The sequence below is a fragment of the Galleria mellonella genome, unplaced genomic scaffold, assembly GCF_026898425.1.
Source record: "Galleria mellonella isolate WM207_F2 unplaced genomic scaffold, CSIRO_AGI_GalMel_v1 utg182, whole genome shotgun sequence".
NCBI lineage: Eukaryota > Metazoa > Arthropoda > Insecta > Lepidoptera > Pyralidae > Galleria > Galleria mellonella.
The window spans coordinates 1,742,425-1,764,388 of record NW_026442023.1 but is presented as its reverse complement, the minus strand read 5'-3'; the positions used below and the strand labels follow the sequence as shown (position 1 = coordinate 1,764,388).

The following is a 21,964-nucleotide window of genomic DNA, read 5'->3' as shown; positions in this document are numbered from 1 at the left end:
ACCAATCGCATTTATGTTTGTTTACTTAGTTTTGGTGTATTAGTACCTTTCAACCTTAGAGTATAGTATAGTCTAAACTAAGTTAAGCATATCTACGTAGTAGGTAGCCATAGTATAAACCATTAGTTTAGACTATATTGATGGTGGACTATACTGGCCGTGTGGTCCCGGCATAGAATAGTCCATTCCTTTCTTTCCCGTGGATGTCGTAAAAGCCGACTAAGGGAAGGCGAGAGATGGGTAGCAGCGTTTCTCTTAAAACATCTTTAGAGCTTCATTGCAGTTGCTAATCCGCCAGCCGAGCGTGGCAACTACTAGCAAAATCCCCCCAAAGGGGAGGCTTATGTTCAGCAGTGGGCAGTTAAAGGCTGATATGATGATGATGATATTGATGGTGTTTTAATAAATAAAGATGGAATGATGCTCCTCAAGGTACACCTATTAAGAAATTAAACACGTTGGTACTAAATTGTTATTTTGGCCATTCCTTAAGACATAGTCTCTCGGTAATCTATGCTATCTACCCATCCTGTATGTATATGATATTAGGTCGTTTGTTTAGTACCTACCTTTGTTTTTTTATGTATAATAATGGAATGGTAACCTGAATGTGATAGAAAGTGACCTCTGACTACCCCTCATCTAATGGTATCTGTTATTTATTTATTTAGAATATAAAATCAAATGGAGGCGAATGTAATGGATACACACAATGCATTTTATTTATATTTCTTTTTATTATTATTTTTAATAAGGTATTTCGCGACTAACTCTTAGCCACAACAGAATATCAGTGTTTTGCTCTTTTAAGGACAAAGCAATAAACTGAGTTGTGACCATATTGTATTATTATAGTACACGCATGAAGGAAAGGAAAGAAAGGAAATTATTGGTTTATATATATATATATATATATATATATATATATATATATATATATATATATATATATATATATATATATATATATATATATATTGTTTTGTTGCTTTTTTATTTTCATTCTTTTATGTCTTTTACTGTGTATTATGTGTATGTTTTTTTTTATTGTAATTTGTGTGCTGTAAGTAATATAAATAAATTATCTGTCTATCTAACCCCGCCCGCGCTATCGAAACACCAGTGAGCGATGATAAGTGAAAATGAAAGAGCAGGTCAGTTAGCCCATCGTGATAAATACACCTGGAATTCAGCACAATGATTTCTATGGAGGACCATGTGGAGAACAACTTGTCAGGGTATATTGCTAGGATTTGGGACTGGTAGTCCGCATTACTAACAACCCCCGCCCCCCCCCCACCTAACTTTGTTAGGTAGTTTTACATGTGTTAATTGGTAATTTGTTAGTACTTGCTTAATGTAAAATTAGAAATAAATGTAATACTTATGTATTTTTTTACATTTTATTATTGAAAAAAAAATACAAATGTACTTTTATAAGTAGATATGTACTTAATGATATCACAATTTATATTGTTCGATACTTAGAGTAATTCGAATACTTACTACTTATCGAGGAAGTGCTAATGAAACAGTATAGTAACTAATATAATGTAATAAAACTAATAAGACCCTACAGTAACTGGATGCCCACTTAACAATACCCTAACCCAAGCCCAAAAAGTTAAAGGTATCAGTTTTTAAACTGAAATATTCAAAAGCACCACCTCAATTGAACATCTTAATTTAATTACGTACGTAATAATTAATATTAAAGAAATAAATAAATAGTAAAACAAAAACTAGACATAAAACTTTGGAGTTTTAAATGATAACGAATGCAGTCTTATTGGCATATTACAATCAATTTCAATAGTGGAGAACACTGAGTAAAGTATTTGTTAATTAAATAAATAATTTCAGAGATTATTATGTTATAATTATATCTAAAACATATATGTTGTAAAATTCGGTATATACATGCAAATAGAATTGTTTGTATTTTATTAGTATTATTACCTACACATATATCCTGAAGAGAGAAGAAAAACCTTCATCATAAAAATAATTCAAATTAAAAATATTAAATCATACAAAATGTATTTGAAACAATATTGTTACTTTTTAATGTTTTTTTTTTAACGATAGATAGTAATAATAATTTACCAGTATTTTATTTGTCATTTTATTGTAATAAGTTAATGAAATAAGAATAAATAAATAAAATTACCCACGACTTTAATCCCTAATTGGGAAGTTGGTCAGAAGTATTTATCAACTATTGGCGTTCAAGTTTGTGAAGAATAGTCTATTTCAATATAATTTAATGGAAATATAAACAAACAAATAATTGACCCAACCATAAGACAGTCTGCTGGTCTCCAATAAGAGTACAAATAATAATCTATTAATTATATAATATAAGTAATATGAATATTATTTATGTACGTTATTTTTAAATTACTGTTTTAATTTAATATTGTTTTTCTATTTATTTGCTCATAAATTGTGCCGTCAATTATATTTTCCGTTCTTCCTATCTATGGTCTATGTATAGTCCGCCATTTGCACTATATAGGTGTATTAAAGTTTAATAAATAAATTATTGATAGTATTTTAAGATGTGTTAATAATTTCATTTAGAGATTATTTCTATGATAACTTCAACATAACGTGGTTACATTTTCATTAAATTTATTTATTTATTAATGCTTTAATGCACCGTTTATAAAAATAATAAATACAGTTAATTTCTATAAAAAGTGATACAAAAGGCGGCCTACATTTAAGTTTTATTGAAACATACTATAAGTTCATTTCAGTACCCAAGTATGCGAGGGTATGGACTAAACTATTTGTATCAAGTTAGAATGCTCTAGAATATGGCCAGTTGTTACTAGAAGTCGAATGTTGATCTAAGTATGGACTATCAGTAAGCAACAGTTTACTCCCACTTAGGCCAGAGCTGGAGCTCTCACTAGAAGAGAACATACTTTTGCTGCCAGTGTAGAATGAGAGGGATGTATGCAGCGGTTCCCTTCCAAGTCGTCGTCTCGCTCGCACCAGAGATACGAAGGCCACAGCTATAGCACAGAGGAATATGACTCCAAGGACGCAAAATGCAAGAGCCATTTTCCCAGGTGATAAACAGATGGTCTTGTCTCCAGGAGAGAATCTTCGGACTATTTCGTCTTCTTCTGCTTCTATTCGTCTTGAACCTATACGAGAAAATCCTATTAATGTAATAAATTCGTAGGTTTATTACGATAGATGTTTTTTACTTTTACACGTAAAAACTACTGAACGGATTTGGGATTTGGAACGGATTTTATTTACTATTATTGATCAAAGATATTCTCAGATGATTTCCACAAAAAAATATTTTTAGAGGGGCTCTAGTTCTTTAAAATATCTTTCGTCTTAAATTCTTCGCCAGACATTGTTTGGTGTCTACTCTTGTAGGACGAGATCGGACCAGACAATTTTGAGATGGGCATAAAAAAACCCCTTAAATGCACCTTTACTCCTCAGTACCCTCTCCTGTATATTTTTTATATGGAAAGTGTACACCTAGACCTAAGATATTTTTTTTTATAGTTTTATAAATTAGCCCAATCGGGACTCCAACCCGAAACCTATTTTACGCAAATCAACGTGTCTAATATACAATGTAACGTATTGTAAATTATATCAAATTTAACATTGTGATAGTCGAAGTAAATTACTATGGGACTGCTGAGTCACTATTGGTAAAATATTTCGTAGGGATAATGGATTACTTTATCTAATTTCACACAAGCCTTACCTCTAATCGACGCTTCATCTTCCAACTCAATGTTAGGTGCAAGCACCTCTATACTATTGTATACTTCCAGTCTGTCTATCACTATTCCCTTCGCATCTTTATCTAGACGCGCCTTCCTTACTAATCCGTCTTTTGTATGCTGAGGCTTCTGTAATGCTTTGCAGTCCACTGGTGGGCAACGGCCTTTACAAAGCTCGATACCACATGTAAGATGCAACTTCGCTCTGTCGGGAAATTTGAAGGCAGCAAAAGTTGTAATGGCATGTTGATAGGTCATGATATTTTTAAACATATAGTCGGGGTCTGATCTTATTTGTTTGATATTGGAGTTTTCATCGATGTTCCTTTGAGGATCGATTGGTTCCAACTCGGAGAAGTCGATTTCTGTACTCTTGGGTTTGTGGCGGTGGATGGTCGGCTTGTTGAATATGGCCTCGTCGATCGGGCAGCCTGCCTCGTCTAAAAGTTTCTGTGATGCTTCTCCGAGGCCGTCGTGTGCTACGCAGTTGGTTACCCGCAGGCCAACGCCAACTGGAATTTATAGATAGATAGATACTCTTTATTATTCCCTCCAAAAGATTACAGTAGTAAACTTATTATAAATACAAACAACAAGAAATGCGGCCTTATCCCTAAAAGCGGAATCTCTTCCAGTCTCATCCTCTTTCATAGGAGGCACGATAAAAATCTGTCTTATAAAAATAATTTAGTAATTTCATGTTATTTTTGAATTTTTTTTTCTCATTTTTCATCTCCAAAGCCTACCTGCAGTAGCCAATCCGCTTGCCAAGCGTGGTAACTATTGGCAAAACCTCTCAAGGAGGAGGCTTATGTTCAGCAGTGAACAGTTAAGGACTGATATGATGAAACCAACAAGATTGAAATTACTAGATAGACATCATATTAGCCTTTAACTGTCCACGTTAAAGGCTAATATGATGATGATGATTAAGAACTAACGACAATATTTTGTTTTTAGTAATAAAAATATCTACATAGTAATGGGGATTGTCAATGTACCTGGCAGAGTGCACTGTATGAGGAGCCGAGTTGGTTGTCCCACTTCGACCGTGGCGGGTTCCGTAGCAGCCACAGCTGGCGACAGCTCCATCCAGGCGCGCGCCGCTTCCATCAACCATTCTCGCTGTTCCAATTCAGCTGGATTGACGAACCCCTGACGGTTTCTACCAGTTCTAAAATGAAAAAGTTTCAAATATCTATAATAAATATAATTTAATAACTTCATCGATCAACAAAAAGTCTCTCGGGTATAAGGATTGTTAGTAATGAGATTTAAAAACCACACTGTAATTACCACAATATAATTTATTTATTCTTTATGTGGTCAATAACAAAAAAATATTTGGTACAAAATATAATATAATCTATCTATCGGATTGATCTCCACGCGGTTCCTATATAAATCATCTTAGTTACTTCCTAATGCAATCATCACGATAGGCCAAGTCACTTTTTTTATGCAACTTAGAATGATAAACAAGTTGACGGCTTATCTGATGGAAAATGGTAACCGTCGCCTATAGTCATAAGCCGTGGACATAACAGAATATACTATTTCGCGCATGACACCCCTCATGCGTTGCCATTCCTGAGGACTCAGGTGTTATTCCTTTGTATCCTGTCAATTCACTGCCATATCCCATCCTTCAAACCGAAACACAGCCATGCAGTCACAACTGTTTCACGGTAGAAACACGAATGGAACAGAGGTGCCCAACCAAACGACTTTTGTACAGTCTCCGGAGTCTCTTACCAGAGTAAAAATACTACTAATACTTTGTCACAAATATTAATTATGGAAGTTCAAGAAGTCGCATTGCGCTTTGGTGAAAAAAAATTCAAAATATGCACTCATACACATGGTTACAGGTAGGGTGCAAAACACTAGTTGCTGGATCAGCTAGTATAAATATTCTAGAACTAATCTTTACCAATTCGAAGCGGGATGTTTTCCTCGTAAATAATTAAATGCTTTGATTATTTTGTTATTTATAACAAGCCAGTACGAAGAATTTCTATCTTAAAGAAGCAGCATAGAAAAAGATTAATAATAAATATTTTTATTTAAAAAATCTTGAATATTTTAAGTTTTATTACCTCATTTTTTTCGTTTCCTGCCCAATCATTTCGTGCAACTTCGTATTTATGACGGTCTCTAACGCTGAACTGTTGATGCGAACCGCACGACGTTGCAATTTACACCTAAAACACAAGAGCATATTGTTTAATATCTCTATCTTATCCAGTCTAATGTTGAACCGTAAGAATAAGGTTAAGAGTTGAACATAAATTTTCATTTATTTTATCACAAAGTAGATGTCTACCATATAACCAGACATTTTTAAGTGACTTTTAACATGAGGAATTTCACAATACGTCAATAAAATCAAATTATTAAAATTAAATTAAAATCATTCTATCTTTCCAATTTAGTTTAAATATAAAAATGATTAGAGGACTGTCATCATTATGTTCTCTTGTATTTGATATTTATATGTTGTATTTAACGTGTGTATGTATGTGTGTGTATGTATGTGTGTATATGTATGTATATGTATGTATGTATGTATATATATGTGTGTGTGTGTGTGTGTGTGTGTGTGTGTGTATGTATGTATATATATGTATGTATGTATGTATGTATATATATGTATGTATGTGTGTATATATATAATTATTTATAATTTATGTAAATATTTATTTAAATTCCTGTCTTGCACTACTACTGCCCATTCACTACTTCCTATGCCACTGCGTTAGGTTGACTGGAAGAAATCTCTTTTAGAGATAAGTTCGCCTTTGCTAACATTGTTATTAACTTATTATACTTAAGTATAACTTATTATACTTATAACTTATTATACTTATATATGTTAAGCGATTGTATATTGCTAATTTTGAATCGATTTTAATAATTAGTCTAGCAATTAATCGACTTTACTCCTAAGTTGGTCTCAATTTTGTGACGATTAAAGCTATGTTCTTCTTATTTTTGCCCTGCAAATGAAAAAAATTACAAATAAAAATTAACTTATAGGAGTCAACAGCTCAACAGACCGTGAAAGTGTGACGTCATAAGTGTATTAGGCTTTTTTTTTTTATTTTTAATGGATGATAATAGAATGGTAACGCCACCCGCGCTATCGGTATACACCGGCGGGGCACCAGTGAAGGATGATAGGTGAGTATGAAGCAGGTCAGTTAGCCCATCGTGACGAATTCAACAAGAATTGTTCACGATGGTTTCCAGAGGGAACCACGTGGAGGTCTACCTAATAAAGCATATTGCTAGCAATGGGGCTGTCAAACTCCATTGCTAACAATCCCTTTCCCCCAGTGTATTAGGGTTGTGGACATGCCCATCATGGTCAGAACGGTAGATTCGCGCTTGAGCAGCCTCATACGCACCTAATTAGCAATTCCTGGTCGGAAGACTGTTGCAGGTGCCTGTCCATTTGGACGACCAGCTCCACGTTGTAGTACAAGTCCTCGTCTTCGTCTGGCTCCTCAACAGTGGAGTTCAGCGCGGAGGTCCTCACCCCACACGCGTTCGACGGTAGACGTAACGATATCTTATTCTGGTAATTACCTGAAATTGTACAATTATTGCATCTTTACTTAAAATCCCTTCTTTTCCCGTATGTGTCGTAAGAGGCGACTAAGGGAAATCAATGGTCTCTTAAAAGTCATTACAGCCTGACCGCGGTTTCCAACCCGCCTATCAAGCGTAGCAATTATGGGTAAAACCTTGGCTTGTGTTCAACAGTGGACCGTCAACAGTAGATACAATAAAAAAAAGTTACGATAGCTGTATGCTAACATATTTGTTTGGGTTGGAAGGCATTGTTGTAAGGTTGCAAGGTTGTTAGTAATGCAGACTACTAGTCCCATTATTAACAATATACCATGTCAGGTTGACCTCCACGTGGTCTCCCCTGGAAACCTATGTATACCGGTAATATTAATACCAATCCTATATCTATATACTGGGTTCCTCCGTTTTTTGGCTTTAAAAAGATCCCCCCGTTTCGATATTGCCCATATCGGTCAGTTATTTATTTTCGAATATGTTAAGTGTTATTCAGTATTACTTTTTGAATAATAAACTTTTAACATATTCCTTATTGAATCTATATATAGATATTGCTATATATTGCCCATCTTCAAGAAAAGAGCATATTCGTTTTTAAAAGGCCGGCAGCACACCTGCAATGCCGTTGATGTTGTGGGTGATCATGGGCGGTGGTAGTCACTTACTATCAGGTGAGCCGTTTGCCCCCTGTGTTGTAAAAAACCCTACTCACTGGTATCTCGCCAGCGCATACTGTTAGCGCACGTAGTCGGGGTTACCACTTCATCCATTTAAAAAAAAAACATATCCGTGTACCAAATTTTATTCAAACGTACACAAAATATTAACATTTAGTAACATAGTAAGTATTAACTACCTTGTGTTTGACATTCTCTCGAAAAATCCTTGCTGAATACGAGCCCCTTGAAGGGCTTCTCCATATCCAGGTGTATGGTGACAGAGGCTTTATCGCAAGTGGTGGAGAGGTCGACGACCCTGTTGGGCCGTGTCTGCTGTCCACGGCTCGAGGTGACTAGCCACGCCAGCAGTATTGCGCGCCACATTATATTGGCGCCCTCTGGAAACAAAGAGCGGATTGTAGATTTAAATGTTTTTGTAACTAGGGATGTGCTAAGAACGCTTCTTCATCGAAATATTATGAACTAGCTTTGCACATGACTTCGTATGCATGAATTTGGAAGTAAAAAAACAAATGGAAGAGATCATTTTTGGTGACATATGAAAATAAAATCAACATTATACTTTGAGTTAGACCTTCTGGAATACAACTACGAAAACCACGTCCAATTTGAGTTTTTGGGTGATGCTGTAACGAACATACATATATAGAGACAGATAAAATTTCTAAAACTTATTTTTTTGTCCTTTATTAGTCTTATCTTATGCCGAAATAAATATGTAAACAAGCAAAGAGTTTTTAGACATTCACATCGTCTTTTACACAGTTTTATCTTTTTTGGTCTTCTTCTTCAATCTATTTTTAAATACATTTTTTTTTTTTATTATAGGAGTTTCTTTATCTGGAATCGTGCAGTTACTTATCAATTAAGTACACAAGTCCTATATGTAAACACTTCATTTATTTTAAAATTTCACATTTAATGTCGGTATTTATTTTACCGAAAATAATATAGATTAACCTTGTATATCATCCAATTTGAAAAAAAAAAAACAAACTTACAAAATGAGTCTGATTATCTCTATACAGTAACTGCACTTTCAAGAAACTGTTTCACTGGACCATTTTGATAAAACAAGATATTTACGACTCGGTTTCTGTTTAAAATTGTCTCTGAGAATTTATGAATGACCTGAATTCGTTTATGAAATATTAAATTGGTTAAATGCGTGTCAAAAACATAGATATAAGGTAGATGTCTATATACATATGTAACGGGAAATTAATAAACTCACTCTGTTTTTGTCCTTTCCGACAATTGTTCAATAATAAAATATATATAATATTTAATTTTTCGTACATAATTTTTTTAAATATGTAAATATAAGAGATTTTATTCGAAATGTAAAATATTTTGGTAAGTTATTTACTTACGAGTATATGTGTAAAAAATAGGTATGAATAATTCTAAATTCCTAAACTAAATTACAGATAAAGTAGTTGTGTTAGGTACAGTTAAGTCTCGATTATTAATTTAAAATATGTTTAAGAAAGGCGAAAGTTTAAAATTAATTAGGTATAAGTCTATTTTAATAAAACTTAACAAAAATTTGAACAAGTTTTGTTAAAAAATTATCACAGAAACATTTAGAGAAAATGACAAATGAAACATTCAATCAATTAAACGATTTTTTATTTACACTACTACTGGACATCAGCAGTCTTTCATATGGTCGAGACAATCATTTATTTATTTATATATATTTTTATAACAAAGGGAGCAAACAAGCATGCGGCTTACCTGATGGTAAGCAACTACCGTCGCCCATGATCACCCGCAACGCCTCTGGTGTTGCGGGTGCGGGTACTGGCGCCTTATTATTTATATTAAGTTTTCTTGAGAGACAGATTCTAGGTACAATATTCTTTATTATAATAGGCTTATAAGAGACGTGAATTAACTCGATCATTTAGATAAATTATAATAATTTACGTAGGTTATCTCGACAGTATATAGTTTGCTTTAAGGTAGTTGATCACTAAACAAAATTGGATAGAGAGTACTAGATGGCGCTAGAATTCAGAATTGTATTTTTTGTTTATTATTTTCTAATTTAAGATAATTTGAGGCAAAATTTCTAAATTGGCGAGTGACTTTATTTACTTTTTACCTATATAATAATAATTTATCATAAATTTTCTCTTTATTCTCATATAGTGTACAACTTTGTAAAAACCACGAACTAGCAAGAAACATTTTCTTTAAGTGCGTTATGATTCATTCAGGAAAAGATCGCGTATTATGTGTCACTTCACATCCATACATAATAAGAAAAACCATTTTTATTTCAAATTATCTTTAATTACAAAATTATCAACAAAAACCACATCTCGATACCAACGGCATCTAGTATAATTTGTTTAATATGTTTAGTGACCAACCACCTTAATTCCCGTTTCTTGTAAACCATGAATTATGCGACGAGAATGTCTAAACGTTAATATTGGTGTACCTAGTAAGTACCTTCATTGTTATGAGATACCGCTACATTTTCGTTCCTTGCCAACAATCTCTGATACTCTACTTCGATTATGAACGTTTAAAAAACAATTTAATTGTCTATGAACGGCTTTCTATAGATTAAGAGCTATAAGAAGAATAGATTGTGAATGAGATTGCCTTGTTACGTTTTATAGAGGTCACAAATAAAACGATATTGGAACTTAGAAACATATTTTTCTAATTTTTATTATTATTGTATCAACCGTTAACTGTCCACTGCTGAGCATAGGCCTTCTTCATAAGGGGAGTTTTCCCAGTAGTTGCCACGCTTGACAGGCGGATTGGCAACCACAGTTAGAGTTTGGTGATGTTTTAAGAGGGACGCTGCTGTACATCCCTCGTCCATTAAGTTCCCTTAATCTTCTTTAGAACATCCAAAGGAAAGGAAGGGGGGGCCATTCTATGCCGGGACCACCCGGCAGTTTTTATGAATAAGGAGGTTAATATATAGTTTTGGCTCCGTTACGATTTTATTATGATGTAAAGACAGTTTCACACGCCCGAGCTCCGGCCGTGGTCCCACACGGTACAGTTTTAATTGGTACTAATTAGAATTACGCAATGTAACATAACTGTTTATATAATTGTGAGTTGATGACGCCTAGTAAAGCTTTAGTGTAAGCGGTGTACCAAAATTACTATATTATCTGGTAATGACTGTCCATTCCAGCTCCGCGCGGTTTTTTTTTAAAATAAAATATAGGCTGTCTATATTACTCATTGGCAATGCATACTGCATGCAGAAGTATGTTATGTGTATGTTTTATAATGATTCACCTTCTAGAAATGGTCTAATTTGATTTGTCCATTTCTGTAAGAAGTAGCGGGCCAAAAGCTAGTAATAAATATATATATAGTAATAACTAATATATATATATATATATATATATATATATATATATATATATACGAGGTCTGTCCGGAAAGTTCGTATAAAAGTGTTCTGGAATGCGAGAAAGAGGAGTGGGGAGGCCAGGTAAGCGCAGGACCCCTTCCTTATGTCCCTAACAATGCTTCAGTTCTGGTCTGACCGCCGTGCGGTGCGAACTGGCTTGTCACGCCATCTGTGAAGTTACCTCTTAACGAAACCCCGTCGGCATGGAGCCCGCTTCCGTTGAAGAGCAGCGCGTCGTAATCAAGTTTCTCTCGAAACTCGGCAAGAATGGCCGTGAAATTTTTGCCGATCTCAGAACAGTTTATGGGGATGATGCTGTGAAGGAACCAACCGTCCACAAGTGGCTAAAAAGATTCAGAGAGGGCCGAGAAAGCGTTCAAGATGACCCACGTTCAGGACGTCCTTCCACTTCACATTCCGACGAAAACGTGGAAAGAATTCGAACTTGTGTTAATGGGGACCGTCGTTTAACGGTCAGACAGGTGGCTGAAGAGCTTAATTTGGGCAAAACCGTGGTCCACGAAATTCTAAGAAACGAACTTCAAATGAAAAAAATTTGCGCCAAGATCGTTCCGTGAGTTTTTGAGTAAAAATTCCATTACGGTGACCGAACACCCCCCCTATTCGCCGGATTTGGCCCCGTGTGACTTCTTCTTGTTCCCAAAAACCAAATTGGTACTTCGGGGGCGGCATTTGGGGGACATAAATGAGATAAAAAAAGCTACGACGGGGCAGCTGAGAAACCTACAACCAGAGGACTTTCAAGGAGCCTTCTCACAGTGGAAACGGCGTTGGCACAAGTGCATTATGTCACAGGGGGAGTACTTTGAAGGGGATAAAATTGATTTACCTGAATAATTGTAAAATAAAATTTTTAAAAAACTTTTATACGTACTTTCCGGACAAACCTCGTATATATATATATATATATATATATATATATATATATATATATATATATATATATATATATAAATAATTTTTGAATAAGGCGCAAAAAATAAAATTATATTATCAACCTTCTATCAAAAATTTCTTCTATATTAATCGTAATACTGGTTGAAGACATAATTTTATTTTTCGCATCATTCGGGATCCCGGATTCTCTACTTACAATACTATCCTAAATGCCTTAACTATATAAAATTTTTAACAGAGAACAAGCACACGAAATGATGTTTAAATGATCCAAAACTAAAGATCCAATGTAGTATTTAAAAAGTATCTTTTCTAAAATTCAGTTGTAAGGGAATCAAATCCGTTTGTCACTGCACTGAAGCGATTATCAATCCCGTTGATTTTACAGTCATGTGTATAAGGAGTGCGTGTCATAACATTACCAGCACGTTTGAAGTCTTTGATAAAACACATTCCATTGAATTGGATGTCTAGGTCAAGGTCAATATGAAGAATACAGAATACCGCTGAACACGCAACCGCAATTTACAACTGATTGAATCGAATGAATAAACCTAATTCGGACAATATCTAGTATCGATTGAGCCACGAGTGCGATTATATTTGGTGCACGAATAATCTGCGATAATCGATTATGAATTTCAATGTAGCGATAGTGAATCGGATAGGTACAGATGCTATCGATTTCCAAATTGACGTTATAGTGACCCCGTGAGATAGATACAAAATTTATGTGAGTTGATAATTTAAAATCGTGTTCCACAAAAAAATCGACTTGAATTGTGGCAAAACCAGTTATTTTGATTTCAAAACTGAATTACAAAATTGATGTTAATAAAAATTTTATGGGCTCAATCTATAAATATCTGTTTTATAACTGATGTAGTTATGAGGTAACAAACATAAAAAAAATACAACTGAATTGAGAGCCTACATCTTTTTAATGTCGATTAAAAATAAGGGGGCTATATTTGACGAAGCGTTTGTTTGAAGAGACTTTACCAAAAGTTGGTACATTATCAAATTCACCAAATGGTAATGTAATGTAGGTAAATGAAGATGTATTTCACCTTTTGGGCTATAGAAATATAGAAAGTGAAAAGAAAAAGAAACATTTTTGAAAAAAGTCCAATCTCACAGATTTTCATCACAGGTATTGTTCAGAGTACGTATCTTTTATACTCCAACTTGTATCTCCGAAGTCATCTTGAGTCTGTGATCTTGTAAGTCACAGTATTGACTGACTTTTTTCTTGGTGTTCCTAATTATAATATATATATTTAATGATTGTTTACTTATGAGCTTGGAGCAAGGAGAGTAATTCAGCACCTACAAATTATATCATTGTCTTAATTTTAGATGAATTTTGAGTCATCTTACTTAATAAAAAAAAAACAGTCTTTTTCTAAATTGCAAGACAGAAATCCCTAAAAGAAACAATATTAAAAGAAAAAAAAGTTCAATGAACTAAGAATTTTTCAATACGGAGTTAACAGCCAAAGCGTTGATAATCCACACTATAGATAATTTGAACTTGAGCTTGTACTATCAAATTACGATATACAAATCGAGTTTCATACAACACGATTGAGCCGTAATAACACGCCGGGAGATAATAGCATTTATAATTTCCTTACATCTATTATTTTTGTGGGCAGCCAGCAGTTCGTTGACGCCTAATTTTCTACGGTACGAGATAATTATAATGATCAATTCTGTAAGGTTGTAAGAATCGATTTACCTACGATGTAACTGTGATAATTTCGTAATTATGTATCTAAAGTTATTTCATGGGTACTGGGTTTTATTACGTGTCTTTGTCGGCTTGAATAAGGATAATAAAAATAATCGTATTTGTTAATGGAGGATCCATAGTGCATCTATGTACTAAATTTTGTAACAAACATACAAATATCTTTATACACTTTCGTATTACAATATTAATTACTTAACAGAATTGTCATAAATATAAAGGTTTATTTTTATAGAATCGATATAGATCTTTATGTTTATGGAATAGCATAGTATTTTAGGATTTTAATGGAGACGTTTTGGATATTGCTCTGAACTAATTGAAATAGGAATTTTTCGAATAATGATTTTTTATGTGCCCTTATAACATAAAATAAGTGGTTTACAATAATTTTCAAATTTTTCCAGTATGAGATAGAAATATTTGAGAGTTTCCGAAATTCTCACGAGCGATTCCAAAACATCAACTAAGCTATCATCGTCCATTTGTATTTGTAGAAAAGAGGAACTAGATTAAATATAATTAAAAAAAAACTAGTTTACCAGAAGCCGCTTTAACTGTGCTAAAGATATGACCTGTGACCATAATCATGTATAGTACCGTATTACAAAATTGAGTCAAAAACAAGACCTCTCTGCGCGGTACACTGATGTTGATCTCTCACACTGGAAAAACTGGCAAATTATGCTGAAGCGGTATAGTAATGGGAGGTGCCGTTAACGATGTCTCTTCAACCGTTTGTTAGCAATTCCATATATATTATGTAGGTACGACGCGCCTGAGAATGTTTGTCTGTCCGTTAGTATGTGAAATACGTTTTAAAGTCTAGATAGGACAAAACACTTACTTACTTTTGTCATTAATCTACATCTACTTTCATATTATGCACGTTACTATTATAAAAAAAAAAACTATAACAAAAAAATGTTTGTGAAATATTTTTGTAACAATGTAGGTTTATTGATATTAGCAAGAATAATTTAAAACTCAACATGATAAGAGGCGAGCCTACCGCCATCTCTCGGATGTATTCATTAAAAAGATGCGCAATTATTATTTTTTTTAATAAAAAATATGAATAAAGTGAAAGTGATGTTTACTAAAATTAATGTTGTACGTAATCTTAGTAATATAATACAATTGTAACTCGACGATGTTTGTACGTAGGGAATATTTAAGAAAAATTTATATGGGGAATTTTGATAAAACCAATAAATGTCAAACAATATTTTTAAGAAATTTTGTTTGTCAATCTGTTTGTCTGTCTCTCTGTCTGTCTGTATATTTATTCCGGCATTATGCAAAAACTACTGTTCCAAATTAAATGTAGTTTTTAGTGTTGTACATATTTCTGTCTAATTTTTCCTACTGAAAACGTATGAAAGTACGTAGCAGGCAAAAAGCTAGTGAATGATAACACTGTTCACGTCTCTCGATTTACTCCATTTACTTCATATTACACACTAAGCATCGAACTTTGATATGGATATCATTTAAATATGTTTTGCAGAGAGTTTGATTCACATTGATAAATTCTAATTAAACTTTTGTATAAATAGATAAAATCAATGGAGATAAATTACTTTACAAATCCGGGGCAAGTTGATTATTAATGAATAAATTAATACCTTTTTCCACGTAAGTATGGTTAATTATATATAAGCTGTAATGCACTGCCAACACTTTCCCATAACAAGCCATTGTACCTCTAGTTTTCTCTAGGATCATCACGGAGTTTCATTTTATTATAAGTGATATTCCTCACTGTCTATCAAAGTACGTACATTGTGTATATTTTTACAATTTAATTCTTTTAACATTTTCAGAATAATAGCTGTCGCATGATCCTCAAAATCTATATTAATATTGTAAAGAGAAATCATTTGATCGTTTGTTTGTAATGGATAAACTAAAAAGTACTTAACCGATTTTAATAATTCTTTTACTTATAGAAAGGTACATTATCAGCGAGTAACAGAGATGATGATGATGATGATTTTTTTTTTTTTTTTTTTTTTTTACAACACAGGGGGCAAACGAGCATGCGGCTCACCTGATGGTAAGTGACTACCGCCGCCCATGGTCACCCACAACACCTACGGCATTGCAGGTGTGCTGCCGGCCTTTGAAAAAGGAATATGCTCTTTTCTTGAAGGTTATGTTGTCGTATCGGTTCGGAAATACTGCTGCTGGAAGTTGATTCCAAAGAGTGGTTGTGCGTGGGAGAAAGTGCCTTGAAAAACGCACGGTGGAGGACCACTTGTCCAGATGGTTGGGATGAAATTTTAGTTTATGGCGGGTTGTACGATGGTGAAAATCTGCAGCAGGTATCAATCCGAACTATCAGCTGCTAGTTGTCCACAGTTGAACATAGTACTCCCTCTTAAGGGGTAACATATTATTTTCGAAAATTTCGAAAAAGGAAGAAGGATTGCAGTTAATGCGAATTATGACGGTGAAAAAGGAATAGTAACCCCACCCGCGCATATGGTATATACAGACGGGGTACCAGTGAGGGATAATAGGTGATGATGAAAAGCAGGTCTGTTGATGAATAAGGCCCATGGTGATGAATAAGTCTGGAATTCAGCACGATGGTTTCCAGGAGGGACTACGTGGAGGTCGACCTGGTTTGGTATATTGCTAGGAATGGGGTCCTTAGTCTCCATTACTAACATCCCTTCCCTCCCAATATACCCTATTAAGTCGACCTTCACATGATCCCCTCGGAAACCAACTTGCTGAATTTCAGATATATTCATCACGATGATCTAACTAAACTGCATTTTCATTGTCGGTATATATTGGCGGAGCACCAGTAAAGGATGTCTATCATCCTTCATTGGTGCTCCGACAATATGTACCGGTAGCACAGGCAAGGATTACCATTCCTTTTTTTTAGTACGTTTGTTCCGTTGTGGAACAGGCTAAGGTCGGAGACCATGCTGCCTAGTCTTCAATATGATAATTTGTCTGGAATTTTAAAACAAGGATTACCATTCCATTATAATCAATAAAAAAAAAACAATGCGGTTAAGGATACTGCACATAAAGCTGTCAATACGATGTCATTTGTATACCATGTTAAAGTACGTTGTGTACACAGATCTAATACCACAGTGACCCAATATTTTGACAGCACGTATTAAAAAAACGGTAAGCTATTAACGTAGCAAGTGGTACATGAAGAGAATAGTCTGAAACAGTTACGGGCTCGCCGTTACGATGTTAACGAGTGCACGATGGGAAATAGCACTAACAAGCTATGGGAATGGAACGTGGCCAGATGAAGGCTGCGATACATATATTTACACGTATATACTTCCGTCAACTTTAACCATTTTTTAATTAATTGTATATTAGTCCAAGATTGCCTGTTAGCCTCTATTCAGAGCTTACAGTTAGGAATTGGATTTTTTATAATAGTGAGAATGGTATATAAACTGACGGCCCAAATGATGGAGATTAATAACTATCACTCATAGATATTACAGGATTATGGATTTCATAGAATATATATATCCATATGTATGAAAAGTCTATGCCTATCTAATATCAGGCTTCTTATTAGAGGGAAAAAGGACGTGAAGTTACCTGATTGGTACCTCTATCCCATTCGTGTTTATGCCGTAAAACAATTAAGTTTACATGGCTGTGTTTCGGTTTGAAGAGTGGGATAAGGCAATGAAATAACAGGGTACAGTATTACAGGTATAACATCTTGTTCTTCAAGACTAGGAATCCATGAAGGGTACGATAGACAATACTGTTATGTCCATGGTACTGTTCATGTCTATAGGCGACAGTTATAGCTTTCCATAAGTCGGCCGTCAGTTTGCTTGCCATTCTAAGTTGCATAAAAAAAATACCTCATGTCAAGCCTTTGCATTCTAATTTAAATACCATATCCCACTCTCCAAACCAAAATAAAATTATTCAAGTACAGTTGTTTTACGGTAGAAGCAATCTAGTGATGACCCATGCAGACCCTACCACACTTTTGTACAAAGTCTCGCTCTGGTAATTCTGAAATCTATAGAACACTTGATGTGCAACTATGATTTATTGGTAAGTATACATATAAGTCGCCGTGTAGGTCCTGGAATAAAATGGACGACTAAGGGAGCCTATGGTGGAGGGATAAGCAGCAGCGTCCCTCTTAAAACATCTGTAAAAGCCTAACTGTGGTTGCCAACTCGCCTGTCAAGCGTAGCAACTATTGGCAAAACTCTGCTTATGGGGAAGGCTTATGTTCAGCAGTGGACAGTTAACGGCTGAAATAATAATAATAATACGTATAAGTCTACTGGGTACCGCCTACCCAAAGCCAGAAAACTGCAGGTATTTTAAACTACCGGAAATATTAAAACAAATATTGTTGTTCTTTCATTTGACATAGTCCAATGTCCGTTCCGTTCCGTTGAACTGTTCTTGGTGCCAACTCTACGATATTACGTCTTTGCAAGCTGTTGAATATATGCAAGCAACACTTAGATATGGAAGAGGATTTCTATAGGAAAGCATTGCAAGTAATTGAACGACAAAAGTTTATATAGTTTAAAAAAAATTATTGAAATTATAAACTAAATATTAAATACCTCAAGTGTAAGTACATTATTATTTATTTATTACCTAGTATACTGTTTTTTCCTTAAAATGACTGTACACTATGTATAAATACATAGTAATCTTAATATTAAATGGTATCTGTGTAACAATTACTAAGAGAGATTTAGTTAAGATAGATTTGTTTATTTACCAGAACATTGTTTTTACAGATATTGATCTATTGTGAAGTACAAATGTTCGCCTTATATTCTAAAGCATGCAAAATCATTAATGGGTACAAGTTACATTACATTTAATACATACATATAAGTGACTTAACATTACATCAATTATTTATTCAATTAATATTAATAAAATTATAATAGTATGTTAAAAAATCAATAAATAACAATACATTAGATTCAGTTCAATGTCAGCGCTAATTAATAATAGAGTACAAATTATGTCATTCTCTAAATAATTCTCCCAAAAAACAATAACGTTTATCGACATTATGTAATAAAAATTAATCGACCAAGATATAATAAAATAAAAATTGACCATGAAGGCAGGCAAAGGTAGGTACTATCAGAATAGAATCAGCCGCATAGAATGGGCCACCACTTTCTTTCTTTCCTTGGGAGTCGTAAAGAGGCGACTAAGGCAATTTAATGACCGAGGGATGGACCATTAAATTCCTACCATGCTACCCTCTTAAAACATCATCAAAACCTAACTGCGGTTGCTAATCCGTCTGCCAAGCGTGGCAACTACTGGTGAGGCTTCCCATAGGAAGATGCCAATGTTCTATATGTATATATAAAGTTTACAACTGATATGATGGCCATTATGATGACTAAATGCTAAAACATTAACAGAATTTCCTTTCTTCTAATTTAGCAATAATATCTTCTACCGATGGCTTTTATATCCACGTTCATTCGCATTCAATAAATACGCTTTGCCGCGCAATCTTAAGAAGGTTAAATAATTCAATTCAACTTTGAACACTATGATAATAAAATAAACGAGTTCAGTCAAATGAAACTAGAGGAAATAACCTACAAGTTTTGTTAAATTATAAAAAAAAAAATTATTCGGAAGGAATTGCATAATATGATAGGAAATACTATTATGTGATTAATTTACGGATGTTTATTCTGATTAGGAATCGATCACGCACCATTGATGTAATTGCATGTCTTACCTTGTTTTACTTAAGTGAAAAGTAATGCACTGAATTGTTTATAAGATACCAGAGTACTATGTACTTTGTGAGTCAATCACTCTCTGAAAATTCTTTCGTGATGAATTATCATGTAAAATAATTATACTGTGATTGATCGAAAATTTGGGACAAAAAGTATTTTATTTATTTATTTACTACTTTATTGCATAAATAACAATAGTTGAAGGATTTTCAATATGCATAGTGTAGTACAAGATACGATTTTATTGCTAAACAATATCTTCCAGAACCTTATATTTTTTCCATGCTAAGTATTACATGTGTGCCAAATTTTTTAACGATTAATTGTGCCGTTAAGACTTCGTAACAAACAAACAAACTTACTTCTATATTCTGAAAAACTGTTCCATAAGGAAGCATTTAATATGGGATAAAAATAACTTTTATATCTATATTTATAAAATAGTTTGTTCTGACTGACTATCAACACAAAGCCACAATTACTAAGTCTATAAAGTTGAAATTTGGAACATATCTTCATTTTTTAAAGTAAGCAACCGCTAAGAAAGGATTTTTGAAAAATTCAACTTAAATCGATGACACCACGCAGGTTAGTCTTACATAAATTTATCTTCACTAAAAGTGTTTTACCGTAGTCAATAAAACAATGAGAATTGACTACGGTACAGTTACCTATAAAACGCGTATCGAACGCCAGACAAAAACAAGTCAATTCGCGATAAGTCGGCGATGCTGAGTCTCACAAGCAAAACGAGTTAATGCTACTTCAATTCTAATAATTTCTTTAAAAAAATAACCACAGAAATGATAAATTTTCTATATTGCATCCTTAAATGAACGCAAACTAAGTAATGCTAATAATAAGCTCGATTCTGACGTACAATTCCCTATAAAATTACAGGTTTCATTTGGTACTTTAGTACAAGTGTTATAATATGAACCATCGGAGAATTAAATGTAAAACATTTCTGCCACAATTCTATAAAATAAAATAAAATAGTTTTTACTGGTCCACAGAATAATAACTTCGATATTTCATTTTATAAATAAAGATTTTAAGTACCCAATAATAAACTAATGTTCATAAACAATTAAGCCAACTTGTGTTGTCGTGTATTTTTTTATTTATAAAATTTCCATCCATATGATATACAGTAAATAATTTTAAACAAACAAATAAATATTTGAAATCTTTTATATTAAATTTAATTTAATAGCATTGCCGCTATCAGAAAGTACCTTGTAGTACTTTGCTTCTCCTCTTCTATTATCAACACAAAGGATTGTATACGAATGTTTTGAGACTTTTTGAGAATTAGATTATGTACTAAATATTACTTTGCCGTGTGGTCTATGGTGTGGTCCCGGCATAGAATAGGCCACCACTTTCTGTCTCGTGAGTGTCGTAAAAGGCAACTAAAGTAATTTAATGGACAAGAGATGGGCAGCAGCGTTACTCTTAAAACATCTCTAAAGTTACTAATTGCGATTGCCACGTTTGGCAAAAATTTCCCTTATGAGGGAAACCTTTATTTCGCAGTGTAATAATAATAAAACTAAAACTTAAATTTATTGACACTATGATATACTAAAATAAAGACATTTCAATCCATTCATTATTTTGAGATAAATCGGTGAATTTGTGGCATTCCATGTGCGGAATCTTAACGTCGATAGAACTACTACACTACTAACACGCGACTCATGACAAGTTGTTTGCGCGTTTATTTACTAATTGTAGTTGTAAATTGTTAGCGATTAATTCAACGACAGTTACATTTCACGTAACATAACCCCAACCTCGGATCACACGTGAACTCAACGGAACGCTTTCACTCTCGAAGTAACGTCAGATCTGATTGTTATCTAACTAACTGTTATGTTATACCGCGGGAAATGAGCATCATATGTATTATGTGATACATAAGAAAATGTTTAAATATCTATATCCCTGTGTTCTCTTAATAGGGTGTAGTTACATGTCATGTAAAAAAGCATATTTTGAAGTTTGGGACGTTATAGTAATAAATACCATAAATTCAAAACGATTACCTAGCTCTAAGCTAGAATGCTCTGTATTAAGAGAAACTAGGTAACATA

At 33.7% G+C, this 21,964-nt stretch overlaps 1 protein-coding gene across 1 annotated transcript in view; it reads right to left on the bottom strand.

The window, feature by feature from the left end:
- Positions 1-1,898: 1,898 nt before the first annotated feature.
- LOC113512969 (uncharacterized) overlaps positions 1,899-21,964 on the bottom strand; it is a 49,351-nt gene continuing 29,285 nt past the window's right edge. The window contains exons 2-7 of the mRNA XM_026896952.3: positions 8,215-8,415; positions 7,175-7,355; positions 5,864-5,968; positions 4,766-4,938; positions 3,746-4,276; positions 1,899-3,158 (exon numbers count right to left, since the gene is read on the bottom strand). Coding sequence (XP_026752753.1) covers positions 2,806-3,158; positions 3,746-4,276; positions 4,766-4,938; positions 5,864-5,968; positions 7,175-7,355; positions 8,215-8,401 — 1,530 coding nt within the window. The 5' untranslated portion in view covers positions 8,402-8,415 and the 3' untranslated portion in view covers positions 1,899-2,805. The remainder of the gene's footprint in view (positions 3,159-3,745; positions 4,277-4,765; positions 4,939-5,863; positions 5,969-7,174; positions 7,356-8,214; positions 8,416-21,964) is intronic.